Below are 15,964 nucleotides of genomic sequence, written 5' to 3' on the forward strand. Positions count from 1 at the left end.
AGAAATGGGCCGACTCTTGCCAGGGGCCGAATTTGGCCCATTAGGGTGATAGGACAGTAACGGGCCGACTCTTGCCATGGGCCGAATTTGGCCCATTAGGGGAACAGGCCAGTAACGGGCCGACTCTTGCCATGGGCCGAATTTGGCCCATTAGGGGAACAGGCCAGTAACGGGCCGGAAGTAATCGAGGGCCGAAAATGAGCCCAAGAACGTATGGACCATCAATAGGCCGAAAGCTAACACGGGCTGAAAACGGCCCATGTAAATCACGGGCCATTAACGGGTATAAAGAAAATTACTATTCATTATGGGCTAGAGTCACCGTGGGCCTGTAAAGGGCCGAAAGATACGAAGGCCTCACATGGGCCGAAAGACGTCGTGGGCCATACATGGGCCGAAAGTGAAATGGGCTGGTGTTATATTCGACGGCCCACATGACGTTGTTGGGCCGATTTCCTTTAGGGCCTAACGGGCCGTGAGTTAACGGGCCGTAAAATGGGCAATTTGCGAAGATACCATTAACAGGCTTTTCATGGGCCAGGCCGTTAACTTTTGACCAAGTCAAACGGGCCGGCTTTGTAAGCTAAATGGGCCAGTGGTGGGCCGTGGCACGCGTCGACATATCATAGGCGCCTATCTGACCCACTGACGAGCTGACACGTGTTTCGTTCGGCCAATAAGAATTTTACACATGGAAATTTCCCATTGGTCGGGGCTGTTAACGGGTTATCGGATCCAAAACCCGACCCGATAGCTTAACGGCGTTCCGTTACGGTGGATGCCACGTGTCGGTCACCCTTGACGAAAGCACTTCTATGACGCGCGATTTATCGTCATGGAAGTGGACACTTCCGTGATGATAATTTTGGTAATGTCATGGAACACTTCTACGACAGCACAGGTATGACTATCTTGATTCTGTCATAAAATCGTCATGGATGTACATGCATGACAAAAAACGCGACCTACTGTGACAAACACGTATCATCACGGAAGTGTATTTTTTTACTAGTGTTCCCATGATCTACTTTTCCTCGCTATCCATGGTGGATGTGGCCGTGCCGGCCTCCTCTGACATGGCTTCTTTCCCCACCTGCTTGACGCGCTGCCACCATTGCCCGTGGAAGATTTGCAGGGAGACGACGTTGTCCAGCCTGGACGGGCGAGGAGGGGGTGGAGATGGCGATGGTGGTGGCCCCAGATCCGGAGGGTTTACCGGCAAGCTATCTTGTATTTGGCTGTCTCATCAGGCAACCCAGGCAGCTGCAATGCCGGAGAACTCCTTCTATTCGCCGGAGGCCATGGCGAGTGTTGTACAAGGAGGAGGTGGAGAGATCAGAGGTGAGGTGAGGTGTGGCTCTTGCCCGGCGCCTGGACACATTTATATAGCAGGCGAATGCGAGGAGCCAGCCAGAGAGGTGTTTAGTGCTCGCCGGCACAGGAAAGGACATGTGGTGCTCAGGGCGCCAGAGTAGGTTCCTTTGCACACACGCCGGTTTAATGGAGGTAGGCTAGTAGACATATGTTGTTTCAATGCGGACAAAAGGCGTGCACGCAACGGGCGATCAGCGGGCAGCAGTCTCGGCGGGCGAGCTGATTCAATGCCGGGTCCAGTGAGCGGTCGCGTCCGCTCTGTGGCCGCATGAACTGGCTTCGGACAGGAACGCGCGTGAGCGCGGAAAAGAGTATTTTGATGGGTCGGGTTAGTCAGATGCGGACCCCCCCTCCCCCGGCCGCCATTTGTCTCCGGTTTGCAGAAAAGTGTGAACAAACCTTCGAACAGACCGATTGAGAACCACGTTAGATGACAAAACACGTTTAAACCGCGCGGTCAGGACGGTTGCGGGTGGTTTGAGAGTCGGCGTTGGAGACGTCCTTATTTTCTTTAACATATACTAAGACAAGGAAAGAAAATCATGTGGTTTCTGTACAGAAAACCATGTGTGGCCTCGCATGGCACAGGAACCACGTTCAGGCTGCAAGTGGGATGAGACGCGGGAGTCCCACATAATGTCGCATCAACCCACATAATTATGTGAGATTAAGTGGGATGTCCACATAAAAATAATTGGGACTATGCGGGTTGCTACATACCCACATAATCTGAATGCAAGAATTGAAAATACAAAAAGTACATGTGAGGATACAGCAAGTTCATACTGTTTACTCTCCATGTATTAAGACTACAACCTGTCAGGATACAGCAAGTACATAATCTGAATGCAAGATAAATTGCATTAATACAACCTGCCATCCTTTATTTGCAGCAAGACTAAAGACAAAATCAATTGCAATAAGACTAGAGGCTACAGCAAGATGAATTTTTTCAGCTCTTCAAGATCTAACATCACCATCCACCTGCCATCCTTTCTTCAAGTAGCAAACTAGCAACCCATATTTCCTGTCAAAAAATATGTCCGTCAGTCCATTTGCATCATAAGAATCCATTTTACAGGATAACTTAGGACTTTACAAGAAACACTGGAAGTCAAACAAGTAGCAAAGTAGAAACATTCAGCTTTTCTTCAGAACAGAGGGCAGATGAACATTTTGCAGTAAGAAGAATGCTGCTTGCTGCACAGTAGCTTATATGATTCAAGGCAAGCACTGCAGCCAACAGCTAGCTGATAAATAGAAATAGTGATTATCATGGGGGCATCGCATATACCTTGATCTTCTTCATCTGTCTCCAATGATACGCCTTTGTATTTTTCTGGATCTGCAAAACACAAAACACAAAACACATAAATTATTAGATTAACTGTGGTTACCAATTTTCGTGAGGAATAAAAGAAAAACTTACTAACCAGCTGTTCTCAGCCAGTCTTGTAGGCAAATCAAAGCTTCGACGGTGGAGCAAGAAAGACTGCTCCTATAATCACTGACAATGCGTCCTCCAGAACTAAAAGCGGACTCGGAAGGCACCGTGGACGCCGAAATAGCCAATATGTCACGAGCAATTGTAGAGAGAACCGGATACTTGAGAGAGTTGATTTTCCACCATTCTAATATGTCCAACTCTTTCTTCCGTGGATACAACTCCTCTTTCACATACTGATCCAGCTCATTATTTGCTTGCCCTTTTTTGCAACTGATATAATGATCCCACTCCGCAAGTGGATCATCGTCTTCTTCATCCTCCTCGGCACCAGGACTCCCACAATCCTCTTGTTAAACAGATTAGGGTTTGGAACAATGCTCGATACCCTTGGTGGGTACGGCTGTCATATATTTATAAGAGGGAACCGTACAAATACAGTTATGTTACAACACGTATATCTAATATATACTTAGTCTAACACCCTCCCTCAATCTTAACTATGTCCTGAAACACTCAGAAGGTTAAGATTGCGACGACATCCTTCAAAAGAAGGCAAGGGCAAGGGTTTAGTGAAAATATCAGCAAGCTGATCCTTCGAAGAAACAAACTTAATCTGAAGGAGCTTCTGAGCAACACGTTCCCTCACAAAATGATAGTCAACTTCGATGTGCTTCGTTCGGGCATGAAATACTGGATTGGATGAAAGGTATGTTGCACCGATGTTATCACACCAAAGAACAGGCGGCTGAGTTGGGGAGACCTTCAACTCTCGAAGCAATGACTGCACCCACATGATCTCAGCTGTGGCATTAGCAACAGCTTTGTACTCAGTTTCGGTACTACTCCGAGACACCGTAGCTTGCTTGCGAGCTTGCCAGGCGATCAAATTAGGCCCAAAGAACACAGCATGTCCTCCCGTGGATCGCCGATCATCAGGACAACCAGCCCAGTCGGCATCAGAAAATGTTGAGATCAGTCCAGAACGCGCAGGCTGAAGATGGAGACCATATGAACCAGTGTGACAAACATAGCGCAAGATGCGCTTAACAGCTGACCAGTGAGAATCACGTGGTGCATGAAGATACTGGCACACACGGTTGACTGCAAATGATATGTCTGGTCGAGTAATGAGCAAGTACTGCAGTCCACCCACAATGCTGCGGTACTCTGTGGCATCCTCAGGAGCAAGCAAGTCACCAGCAAGAGCTGTCAATTTGTCTGTAACAGACATGGGAGTCGTAGCAGACTTGCACTGCAACATACCGGCACGACGCAGGAGATCCTGAGAGTACTTTTTCTGAGTAAGAGTCAAGCCACCATCAGAATGAAGAACCTCTAGGCCCAGAAAATAATGCAGTCTCCCAAGATCCTTAACAGCAAACTCAGCACCAAGAGAGGACACAAGCCGATCTGTAGCAGAAGCAGACGAACTGACAAGGATGATGTCATCAACATATACCAGAATGTACATAGTCACCTCAGGTCGCTGTAGAATAAACAGAGACGTGTCTGCTGTAGAAGGAACAAACCCATGCGCACGAAGAGCAGCGCCAAGGCGGGCATGCCATGCACGCGGGGCCTGCTTCAAACCGTAGAGGGCTTTGACAAGGCGACATAAATGATGTGGCTGAGCAGGGTCAACAAAACCTGGCGGCTGACGCATATAAACCTCTTCTTCCAGAACTCCATGGAGAAAGGCATTCTGAACATCAAGCTGTCGAAGCGACCATCCGCGAGTAACAACCAAAGAGAGAAGAACACGAATAGTAGTTGGTTTAATAACAGGACTGAATGTGTCTTCATAATCAATGCCATACCGTTGTTTGAACCCCTTGGCAACCAGGCGTGCCTTGTACCTCTCAATGGAACCATCAGCATGTTTCTTCACCTTGAATACCCATATAGAGTCAATGATATTAACACTAGACGGAGGTGGAACAAGACGCCAAGTGTTGTTTCTTTGAAGGGCATGAATCTCCTGCTCCATCGCAGCACGCCAATGCGGGATGCCAAGTGCCGCTCGAAAATGTCGTGGTTCAATCGTAGGGTCAGCCTCAGCATGTGCCACACAGGCCGCAAGCCACGTGACAGTGCCGTCAGTGCGCTTCTTTGGCTGGAAGATGCCACTTTTGCTGCGAGTATGGAGACGCGGGACGACAGGCAGAGGTGGCGCTGGAGCTGCCATACCAGAGGAGCCACTATCCATCAGCGGCGAGGAGGACGCACCGGCGGGCGAGTCAACAGGCGCATCCGATGGCACGGTCAGGGTCGGCGAAGACAGACCGAGCGTGATCGGCGTCGACGGACCAGGCGACGAAGCCTCGGTGACCTGCGAGGCCTCCGGCTCAGGGGAGAGCACCGCGGGTCCAGCCGGCCCGGCCGACAGCTCCGCAGATTCGGCCGGCCCAGGCGACTGCGAGACCGCTGGCCCCGGCGACTTGGTCGCCCCGTCGGATCCTCGTGCATGGGGCATGCACGCGTGATCGACGTCGGGGTCAAGCGGGGTAGTGGCGGAGGCAGCCTCGTCGAGCGCCTCATCCGGCGTAGTAGCAACTGGCGCAGTTGTGTCCATATCATCATCCAGAAGCTCAAGTCGAGCGCCTCGTCCAGTCCCTGCACCATGGTTAGGCAACAACAGAGGAGAATATGCAGCATCCACAAATTGATCAGGCAAAACTGGAAAGGAGTGCAACTCAGTGACGGGAGTATCGGTGGGTGATGTGAGCGTGGAAAATGGGAAGACAGTCTCATCGAACACAACATCACGAGAAATGTAAACACGATTTGACGGGATGTGAAGACACTTGTAACCTTTGTGGAGAGGACTGTACCCAAGAAACACACATTGTTTAGATCGATACTCAAGTTTATGCTTATTGTACGGACGAAGATGCGGCCAACACGCACAGCCAAACACTTTGAGGAGGGAGTAATCTGGAGTTTCATTAAGCAACACTTAGAGTGGAGACTTCATGTGAAGGCGTCGTGTGGGAATCCTGTTTATCAAAAAACAGGCAGTAACAAAAGCATCGCTCCAGAACCGAAACGGGACAGAGGCATGTGCAAGAAGTGTCAGGCCAGTTTCAACTATGTGATGGTGTTTGCGCTCAGCTGCACCGTTCTGCTGATGCGTATGAGGACAAGACACATGGTGTGAGATGCCAAGCTTCTGAAAGAAGGTGTTAAGGTTACGATACTCACCCCCCCCCCAGTCTGACTGAACATGGATAATTTTGTGTTTAAGCAATCGTTCAACATGTGCTTGAAATTGCATAAAGACATGAAACACATCAGATTTGCGCTTAATAAGATAAATCCAAGTAAAGCGACTGAAAGCATCGATGAAACTGACATAATAGTTGTGACCACTAACAGAAGTTTGGGCATAGCCCCACACGTCTGAAAACACAAGTTCAAGAGGAGCCGTGACAACACGACTTGATACAGGAAAAGGCAACTGATGACTCTTGCCTTGTTGACAAGCATCACACACTAGAAACTCCTTATTACTCGACTCAACAGGGAGGTGATGGCGATGAAGCACATGGCGCACAATGGGAGTAGCGGGGTGGCCAAGGCGAGAGTGCCACTGCGACGACGACACCCGAACACCACTGAAAACTTGAGAGACTCGTGGCACATCAAGTGCGTATAAGCCGTCGCGAGCTCGACCACTAAGAAGAACGTCCCTCGTGTCCCGGTCCTTAACAAAAAAATGGAAAGGGTGAAACTCAACAAACACATTGTTGTCACGAGTTAATTTAGGAACCGAAAGTAAGCTACGTGTGACTGAGGGAACACAAAGGACATCAAGCAGATGCAAGGTTTTAGTGGTACATGAAAGAAAAGATGCCTGACCAACATGTGAGATGGGCATACCTGATCCATTGGCCGTGCGGACCTGATCGTGACCGGTGTAGGGCTGGCGAGTGGCCAGCTTGTCAAGCTGACTCGTCAAATGGTCCGTAGCGCCCGTATCCATGTACCAGGCAGGATCCACCGAGTATGAAGGAGTGAACCCAGGATCCGGTGTAGCGAGAGCAGCTTGCTTCTCATTGCCCTTCCCATTGTTCCCAATGCCAAGAAAATCTCGTTTAAAACGACGATGGCAGCGAGACGCCAAGTGCCCCTCGATGCCGCAGAGTTGACACTCAACCCCACCACCACATGCCTCGCAGTGGAGCCGCTTGCGGCCAGCCGTCGGAGGTGGAGCGGGCGGACGGGGCTGATTGCCCGAGGTCGGCGGCGCCTTCTGCTTGGCACCGCGGGCGCCCCCGTGGAGTGCAGCGTTCGCAGAAGGGCCCTCCGTGTAGACGCCAACGGAGCGGCGAGCAGCGAGCCTCTGTTCGGTGTTGAGAAGGCGTGCATAGAGATCGCGAGGCGGCATCGGTGTGTCACGTCCATTAATGTTTTCAACGAGAGAATCATAGTCCTCATCAAGCCCATTGAGAATGAACGAAGTAAACTCCTCATCACGAAGAGGCTTCCCAATAGACGACAGTGTGTCAGCCAAACTTTTGACCTTGTTGAAGAAGGCCGTGACGGAGAGGTCATGTTTCTTGACCTCACCCAGCTGGTTACGAATGGCAGAGGAACGAGCCAGCGACTGCGAGGAAAAGCTGGAGTCGAGCGTGGCCCATGCATCCCTCGACGTCGCGGCAAAGACCACCATGCCGGCCACAGAGGGTGTGAGCGAGGACTGAATGGCACCCATAATAGCTTGATCCTGAGCGATCCACCGACGATGAGCAGGGTTGGACACCATGACGGAGCCACCAGCGGCCGAGGGCACCGGAACCATGGTCGGGGGACACGGCAGCGTACCATCGACATACCCCTCAAGGTAGTGACTACGCATCAGCGGCAACACCTGAGCGCGCCACAGGAGGTAGTTGTCAGCAGAGAGCTTCACCGTCACCAGGTGAGCAAAGTGAAAAGGTCCTGGTTCAGCCACCGATGCGGAGAGCTGCGAGTCGTACGTCGGAGGAGCACTGTACGGACTCAGCGCATCGGCCGACGGAGACGTACGGTAGTGTTGGTGATGACCGTAGGGCGCCGTAGGAGGTACGCCGTAGGGCTGCAGCAACGCGACGTGCGGCACAGAGACAGCGTAGGGCGCGCCATACGGCGCCTCGTAGGGCACCGCGGAGGACGAAGCATACGGTGCCGGCGCGACATACGGCGATGACGGCGCGACGTACGGCGCTGGATACGGCCCACCGTACGGCATCTGGACGGGAGTGCCACGAGGGCCTGAGGTCGGCGGCGCAGCAGAGTTCGCAGCGGCGCCGTAAGGTAGCTGCGCAGGATCAAACGCGTGCGACACCAGGGCGGCATCACGGGCGATCGAAGGCGCGGGCGATCGGGGCGCTGGAGGACGCGACCCTGATGCGGACGGACAGGCCCAGGCGAGCGGGGTAGACGCCATGAACGGCGATTCCGTCGCTAGGGTTGATGGAGGCGCCGCGGCGGCGAAGGCCGACGCGGCGGCGGCAGAGGAAGCGGAAGCACGGCGCGGACCGAACGCGTCGTCTGATACCATGTTAAACAGATTAGGGTTTGGAACAATGCTCGATACCCTTGGTGGGTACGGCTGTCATATATTTATAAGAGGGAACTGTACAAATACAATTATGTTACAACACGTATATACTTAGTCTAACACCTCTTGTTGGTGATGAACAGGAATCTCTTGAGAGTACTGATCGAAAAGCTTTTGGATTGCTTTGTTTAATTTAAGCATCCATGTATTGGCTTCAATTTCACTTCCAAAGTCTTTTAACATATATTCAAGTAGATCAAACTTAAACCTTGGATCAAATACAATCGGAACACAAATCGACTTGTAGGACTCCTTCCAATTTAACATATATTCAAGCATCAAATACAGCTGCACCAGCGCCGCCTTGCGAACATTTTCCGCCTTCAATTTAGCATCATCCTCAATCAGATTTTTCTCCAAGAGCTGGAAACCCTCAAAATCTACAGCAGCAACCCTCCCCTCCTCAGGTTTAGAGGCCTCCAGAGACTTCTTCTTTTCTTGCATCTTCTCATATTCTTCAAGGGTCATCTCCTGCTCCAAATTAACACATCAGTAAAAAGCTTGAAAAACAGCTGAATGTGAGGCAAAGTGTAGGAAAGTACAATTTTCTCTTGTTCAATGGGAGCCTCCTGCGGGCGCCGTGGACGGCCCGTGTCCACTTGCAGCCTGAAACCACGTGCTCCATTTCGAGGTGCAACATATGCAGATCGATCGTTCAGGAACGAACTCGACATGCCCGATTATTCCCAGGAATTAGGGGGCGCCGCTAAGAGATACTAATGTCGTGCCAGATAGGGAGCAGGAGCCGACGCGTGCAAGCTGCGGTGCGCTGGGTTGGGCTGCACGGACTGCCCCAGCTTGGCACCCGATGCCTGCGGATCTCGTTCTCGTCCCGGTGCCGTGTCGCGCGCAGCGACACAAAAACTATTAGCGCTCATCGTCGTGCTATCCCTGCAGTTTGCGCCAACCCCAAGACGACGCCGACCCCAAAGCCCCAGCGGCCTTCCCAGCGCTATATATAGCGCTCGCCGTCCCGCTCTTCAACTCCACCACCCACATCCTGCAGCTCGCAACCAAGCCTACCAACCAGCTGAGAGCTAGCAGCAGCAGCAAGCGAACCAACGACTCCTCCGGTCGCTCGTCGGAGCAAGGAAAGGCAACGCAGCATGTGCAACGTCATCACGATCCCGTCGGTCGCCTGGCTGCGCCGCGCCGTGCGCCGGTGGCGGGCCCGCCGCTCCACCTCCGCCCCGGTGCCGGCGGGGCACGTCGCGGTCTGCGCGGAGGGCGTGCGGTTCATGGTGCGGCTGGCGCACCTGAGCCATCCGGCGTTCCTTGAGCTGCTCCGGCAGGCGGAAGAGGAGTACGGCTTCCCGTCCGGCGCCTCCGGCCCCGTCGCGCTCCCCTGCGGCGAGGACCGCCTCCGCGACGTCCTCCGCCGCGTCTTTTCCTCGTCCCACTCCGAGGAGCCGCGCCGCTCCTCCTTCTGCCGCCGCCGCGGCGACTCGCGGCCGCTGCTTCAGGGGGTGGCCTTCCCGTGACCGCGCGCGCCGCGGCACCGAACGATCGGGCGATGGAACACAACCCAGTTTGTGCTGCGCGCAACGGGACCTACTGGTGACTGACACACACGGTCCCCCGGGGACGCGTACGCACAGCAACTGCCGAAGCACTGATCCGAAGGGCCGGCGTGCTCCTCGGCGCCGCGTAATGCCGGCCATCGGACGCGCACGTACTGGTGCTGGGTAGTACAGTATATGATGGTGATGGTACTAGTTAGTAACTGATTGAAGAAGGCGAGGATTTTTTGGGATTGTTTTCTCTGTAACTATTCTACTCCCTCCGTTTCTAAATATCTGTCTTTCTAGAGATTTTAAATAGACTACCATATAAAAATGTATATAGACATATTTTAGAGGGTAGATTCACTTGGTGAAATCTTTAAAAAGACAAATATTTAGAAACGGATGGAGTACTCGTCTGTGTTGTTGAACATGTGTACATGTACGTAGGTCTCGGTCTTGTATGCAGTACCTGTAGTGTCTGTCTCCCTCTGTATGTACGTGTATCTTAGGAGACAAGATACCGGTCGCACCCCTTATACCTATATATATATATATATATATGTGCCTAGTGCACGATCAATCAATCATCGATGCACCAAATCATTCTCTACATGGTATCTATCGCAAGTCAATCCTCCCGCTTCCGCTAACCCTAGCCGCCGCCTCGGGCCGCCGTCGGCCCACCACGCCGCCGCCACCGCCCCTCCTCCCCGCGCGCCCTCCCCTCCACGCCGCGCCGCCCTCCCGCCGCGCCGCTTCTCCCCAAGCCGCGCCGCCTCCCTCACCACGACCTCGCAGCCATGTCGTCCAACGCCTCCACCTACTCCAACCCCTTCGCCGTCGACCCTACTGAGATCCGCGACATCAACGTCCATGCACGCGTCCCCGTGGTCCTCGACGCCTCCAACTCCACGTACTTCGCGTGGAAGACGTACTTCTCGCTGCTCTTCCGCTAGAACAACCTCGTGGATCATGTGGATGGCACCGTGGACTCCCCCGCCATGGTGGACGACGCCGAGTGGACCGCGATCGACGCCACGATCGTCCGGTGGTTCTTCACCACCATCTTCAAGGACTTGTTCCACACGGTCGTGAGCGTCGGCGACGACGCCCGTGCCATGTGGGTCAAGCTGAACGGTCTCTTCACCGACAACAAGCTTCAGCGCCGCGTTTTCTTCCAGCAGGAATTTTTTGACAGTCACCAGGATGAACGGTCCATTGATGACTACTGCCGCCGCCTGAAGACGTTGGCGGATGAGCTCCGTGACATTGGAGCCAAGGTGGATGACGACCTCCTCCTCAGCACGCTCACCGCTGGCCTCAACGAGGACTTCGGCAACGCCGCCTCCAACCTCACCTTGATGCCGGAGCCCTCCTTCCCCAAGTTTGTGGCGTACTTGCGGTTGGAGGAGCGCCGGATGAAGGGGGTCAAGAAGCGTGTGCAGCATCACGCTCTCGCCACCGGCACCTCACGTGGTGCCCCTCCACAGGCCGCCCCACCCGCGTCGCGCCAGCAGCCGCCGCCCCCCGCGCCTCCGGGGTATTTCCCCCTCCCGCCCGCGCCTCCCGCCCCTCTCGCTGCCCCCCAGCAGCCGGGCGGCGGACGCCGCGGCAACCGCCGCGTGGGCGGCCGCAAGCAGCAATAGGCGCCGGGGGGGGCTCGTCAGCAGCAGCAGCAGGTGACTCCCCCATGGACGTACAGCACCAACCCGTGGACCCACGTCGTCCACGCGTACTCGATGCCGGTTCCTCGGGCTCCTGCTCCGGGCATCCTTGGGCCTCGGCCGGCGGGCCACCAGGCTCTCTTCGCCGCGCAAAACGCCGCTCCCTACAGCGGCTACGGTGCCCCCCCTCCGCCTGCGCCCGCCTACGGGTCCGCGCCTGCCTACGGCGCCACCGCCGCGTCGGCCTTCGGTGCATCTCCCGCGCCGGCCTACGGAGGGTTTTACCCTCCTCAGGTGCCGCCGCCATGGGACCCGACCCTGCTCGCCGCCCTGCACTCCGCCCCGTCACCGAGCTCCTATGGTGGCGGTGGTGACTGGTACATGGACTCGGGCGCCACCGCTCATATGACTGCTCATCCCGGTAACCTCACGTCTGCCACTCCCGTTCATACTCCCACCCGTATCACCGTTGGTAACGGTTCCTCCCTACCCATTACACATGTCGGTCATATGTCTTTTCCGTCTAGTTCTACTCCTATCCATATGTCTAATGTTCTTGTGTCTCCTGACTTAGTTACTAATCTTGTTTCTGTTCGTCGCCTTGCTCGTGAGAACCCTATCACTGTTGAATTTGACGATATCGGTTTTTCTGTGAAGGACGCCCGTACACGGATGGTACTCCACCGATGTGATAGCCCGGACGAGCTTTACCCAGTGCACCCCTCCGGCGCCACCACCACCCGTCGTCTCGTCGCCTTCGCCGCCAGTGTCGATCTTTGGCATGCCCGTCTTGGTCATCCCAACTCCACCGTTATGCGTCAGATTCTTCAGAGTTTTTCTTTCTCATGTAATAAGGTCGATGATCATACTTGTGAGGCTTGCCGTCTTGGCAAGCACGTTCGTCTTCCCTTTAGCGAGTCTACAAACATTTCCACCTTTCCGTTTCAGTTATTGCATAGTGATGTTTGGACGTCCCCGGTTGCTAGCAACACGGGCTATTTATACTATCTGGTGATATTGGATGATTTTTCTCATTATGTGTGGACATTCCCTCTCCGTCGCAAGTCCGACGCTCTTGCCACACTCACAGCCTTTTATTCATATGTCACCACACAGTTCGGTCGTCCTATTCTCGCCTTGCAAACTGACAACGGCAAGGAGTTTGACAACGTCGCCGTCCGCAATTTACTTGCGTCCCACGGCACCATCTTTCGCCTCACATGCTGCACCCCTCACCGGTGTGGTCACTCGGGCTCGGACCGGGACACTTTGTCCCAGCACGCGCTACCCGTCGGACGAGTACGCGTGTGCTGCATCCACCTCGGCGCCGTCTCCGCTACCCACCTCCGCTCGCGCAGCCCTTCGGGATCCGAATTGGCTCGCTGCGATGCGTGAGGAGTTTGACGCCCTGCAGCGCAACCGTACGTGGCAGCTTATTCTGCAGCCTCCCCGTGCCAATGTCATCACTGGCAAGTGGGTCTTCCGCCACAAGACTCGCCCCGACGGTTCTCTCGAGCGCTACAAGGCGCGTTGGGTGGTGAGCGGCTTCCGCCAGCGTGCCGGCGTGGACTTCACCGACACCTTTGCCCCGGTTGTCAAACCGGGCACGATTCGAGCCGTCCTCCAGCTTGTTGTTTCTCGCGCCTGGCCGGTTCACCAGCTTGATGTGTCTAATGCTTTCTTGCATGGTCATCTTGACGAGCAGGTGTTCTGTCAGCGGCCTACTGGTTTCGTCGACACCGACTATCCGGACCATGTGTGCTTGCTCTCCCGTTCTCTCTACGGGTTGAAGCAGGCGCCTCGGGCCTGGTACCAGCGGATCGCGGCCTTCCTTCAGTAGCAGGGGTTCCAGTCCACACGGTCTGATGCCTCCCTGTTTGTCTATCACCAGGGCCCCGCCACCGCGTACCTCCTACTGTACGTCGACGACATCATCCAGACTGCCTCCTCGCCAGCGCTACTTCAGCAGATCACAGGTCGCCTCGGCACCGAGTTCGCCCTCAAGGAGTTGGGGGCTCTCCACTACTTCCTCGGCATTGAGGTAGTGCGTCGGGCTACTGGCTTCTTCCTGCACCAGCAGAAGTACGCCTACGAGCTTCTGGAGCGAGCGGGCATGCTTAACTGCAAGCCTGCTCCTACGCCTGTCGACACGAAGGCTAAGGTGTCCGCCGTCGAGGATTCTCCGACGTCCGACGCTCCCTTCTACCACTCCATCGTCGGTGCGCTTCAGTACCTCACACTGACGCGTCCGGACATTCAGTACGCTGTCCAGCAAGTGTGCCTTCATATGCATGCTCCTCGTGACACCCATTGGGCTCTCGTGAAACGTATACTTCGGTACATACGTGGCACCACAGCCATGGGTCTCACTCTGACGGCATCACCTGACACCAGCCTTGTCGCCTACTCCGACGCCGACTGAGCTGGGTGTCCCGACACTCGCTGCTCCACCTCCGGCTACTGCGTCTACCTCGGGCCCTCTCTGATTTCGTGGTCGTCTAAACGACAACCAATGGTCTCACGATCGAGCGCCGAGGCTGAGTACCGGGCAGTGGCCAATGCCGTCGCGGAGTGCTCTTGGCTACGACAACTACTTCAGGAGTTGCTATGTGAGGTCACCAAGGCGACACTTGTCTACTGTGACAACGTCTCCGCAATCTACCTTGCTGCCAACCCGGTCCATCACCGACGGACGAAGCATATTGAGCTCTACATTCACTTCGTCAGGGAGCACGTCGCACTTGGTCGTGTTCGTGTTCTACATGTGCCCACCGATAAGCAGTTCGCCGATGTCATGACGAACGGACTACCCACCTTGACATTCGAGGGCTTTCGGTCCAGTCTCTGCGTCACCGGCAATGCTTCGACTGCGGGGGGGTGTTGAACATGTGTACATGTACGTAGGTCTGGGTCTTGTATGCAGTACCTGTAGTGTCTGTCTCCCTCTGTATGTACGTGTATCTTAGGAGACAAGATACCAGTCGCACCCCTTGTACCTAAATATATGTGCCTAGTGCACGATCAATCAATCATCGATGCACCAAATCATTCTCTACATGTGCAACTCCTTGCCGAGACATACGAGTAAGAAATTAATTAATAAAGATTGATTGATTGTTCTTGTTGTACATGGAATTTGTCATCGTTTGTGATTCATGCATGTCTTCGTCATGTTGACGTGGCGAAACTTGTTTGGCCGTTAATCATTTGCCTTTTATGCAAAAACAAATCATTAGCTTAAGCTTAGTAAGCTGAGACATTGGTCATTAGCCTAAGCTTAGTTTGACGAAAACATTGGTCATTAGCGTATTTTCTGAAAATTAATCATTAGCCGAAGTTTAGTAAGATGATGAAAACATTGATTTCGTTAATGAAATCGGAAATCATATTCTCTCTTAAAAAGACGTTTGCCTTAGTCGAGGTGTATCCAGAAGAATGTGCTGATATTGTTTTACTTTGCCCGACAAGAGACACGTGGAGTAGTTAGTTCAATTTGTTTTACTTTGCCTCTGCTCTGCATGAATATTTTGCTCATCCTCGGCCCAATCTTGGACACTTTGCTGCCAGACATTTGGCCTGACGATTCTCAAGGTTACGCGGCTCCCTGTCCCCCTCCTTCACGCGCGTGCATGGCGAGCAACAGTAAAACAGGACAAAAGAAGAGGCGCGTCAGACGACAAACCTCCCTGCAGGTGCAGGGTAACCAGGTGACTCGAGTCGCCAAGTCCGCTGAAACTTCCTGGATCGGGCTCGTCTGATTGAACTGCAAACTGGCGATCGGCACGTAGCGAGACGGGCACAAGGAAAAGGAAGCAACGGCCCCCAGATCGGCAGAACAGAATCCACGCAGCGGCCGGGGCGCTTCCACTTTCACCCACGGTGGATTGCTTTCGGGCCCAGCTACACTGCATGCGCTATCAGTTTCTGGCTAGTTCTCGTCGTCAGCTCATGGTTCCACCGTATATATCCGCTTGGATTGAAATTTGGCGCCGCATCCAGCGGCAGCAACCCTGAGACTGTGCTCGTGCGCACCACGTCTCAGCGGCCTCGGTCGACCGGCGGATGCGTACATAACGTACGTGTCACGGCGCGGGGCCGTCGCCTGCACATGCGGGGAATCTCCGCGGCGGGGACGATGATCATGGCGTCCAGTGGACTCATCGACAATTCCGACCCAAATCTGTGAGTATGTTGGAATTTGCTAGTGGGCTTTTGGCGCAAAGCCCAACTAAAATTCTGAAATTCTCTTGACTCATTCATGCACATATGTGAGTGGAGTGAGTGAGGCTAAAGTTTAGTCCCACCTTATAAGTTGAGAGAGAGTTGCACCTCATTATAAAGTGAGCTCTTCTATCACTTGTATGAGCATGAG

The 15,964-nt window shown here is 54.0% G+C and overlaps 1 protein-coding gene and 1 long non-coding RNA gene across 2 annotated transcripts; one reads left to right on the forward strand and one right to left on the reverse strand.

The window, feature by feature from the left end:
- Positions 1-2,377: 2,377 nt before the first annotated feature.
- On the reverse strand, positions 2,378-3,085 carry LOC123050245 (uncharacterized). Its single transcript, XR_006423736.1, has 3 exons — positions 2,808-3,085; positions 2,669-2,719; positions 2,378-2,401 (listed from the first exon to the last, which is right to left on the reverse strand). It is a non-coding gene; the product is annotated as an uncharacterized lncRNA (long non-coding RNA).
- Positions 3,086-9,325: 6,240 nt separating this feature from the next.
- LOC123050246 (auxin-responsive protein SAUR21-like) lies at positions 9,326-10,238 on the forward strand. The gene has a single exon (XM_044473069.1). It carries the CDS (start codon positions 9,530-9,532, stop codon positions 9,902-9,904), a length of 375 nt encoding a protein of 124 aa, XP_044329004.1. The 5' UTR covers positions 9,326-9,529; the 3' UTR covers positions 9,905-10,238.
- The last annotated feature ends 5,726 nt before the right edge of the window (positions 10,239-15,964 follow it).

The sequence above is a fragment of the Triticum aestivum genome, chromosome 2D (genome assembly GCF_018294505.1).
Source record: "Triticum aestivum cultivar Chinese Spring chromosome 2D, IWGSC CS RefSeq v2.1, whole genome shotgun sequence".
Lineage (NCBI taxonomy): Eukaryota > Viridiplantae > Streptophyta > Magnoliopsida > Poales > Poaceae > Triticum > Triticum aestivum.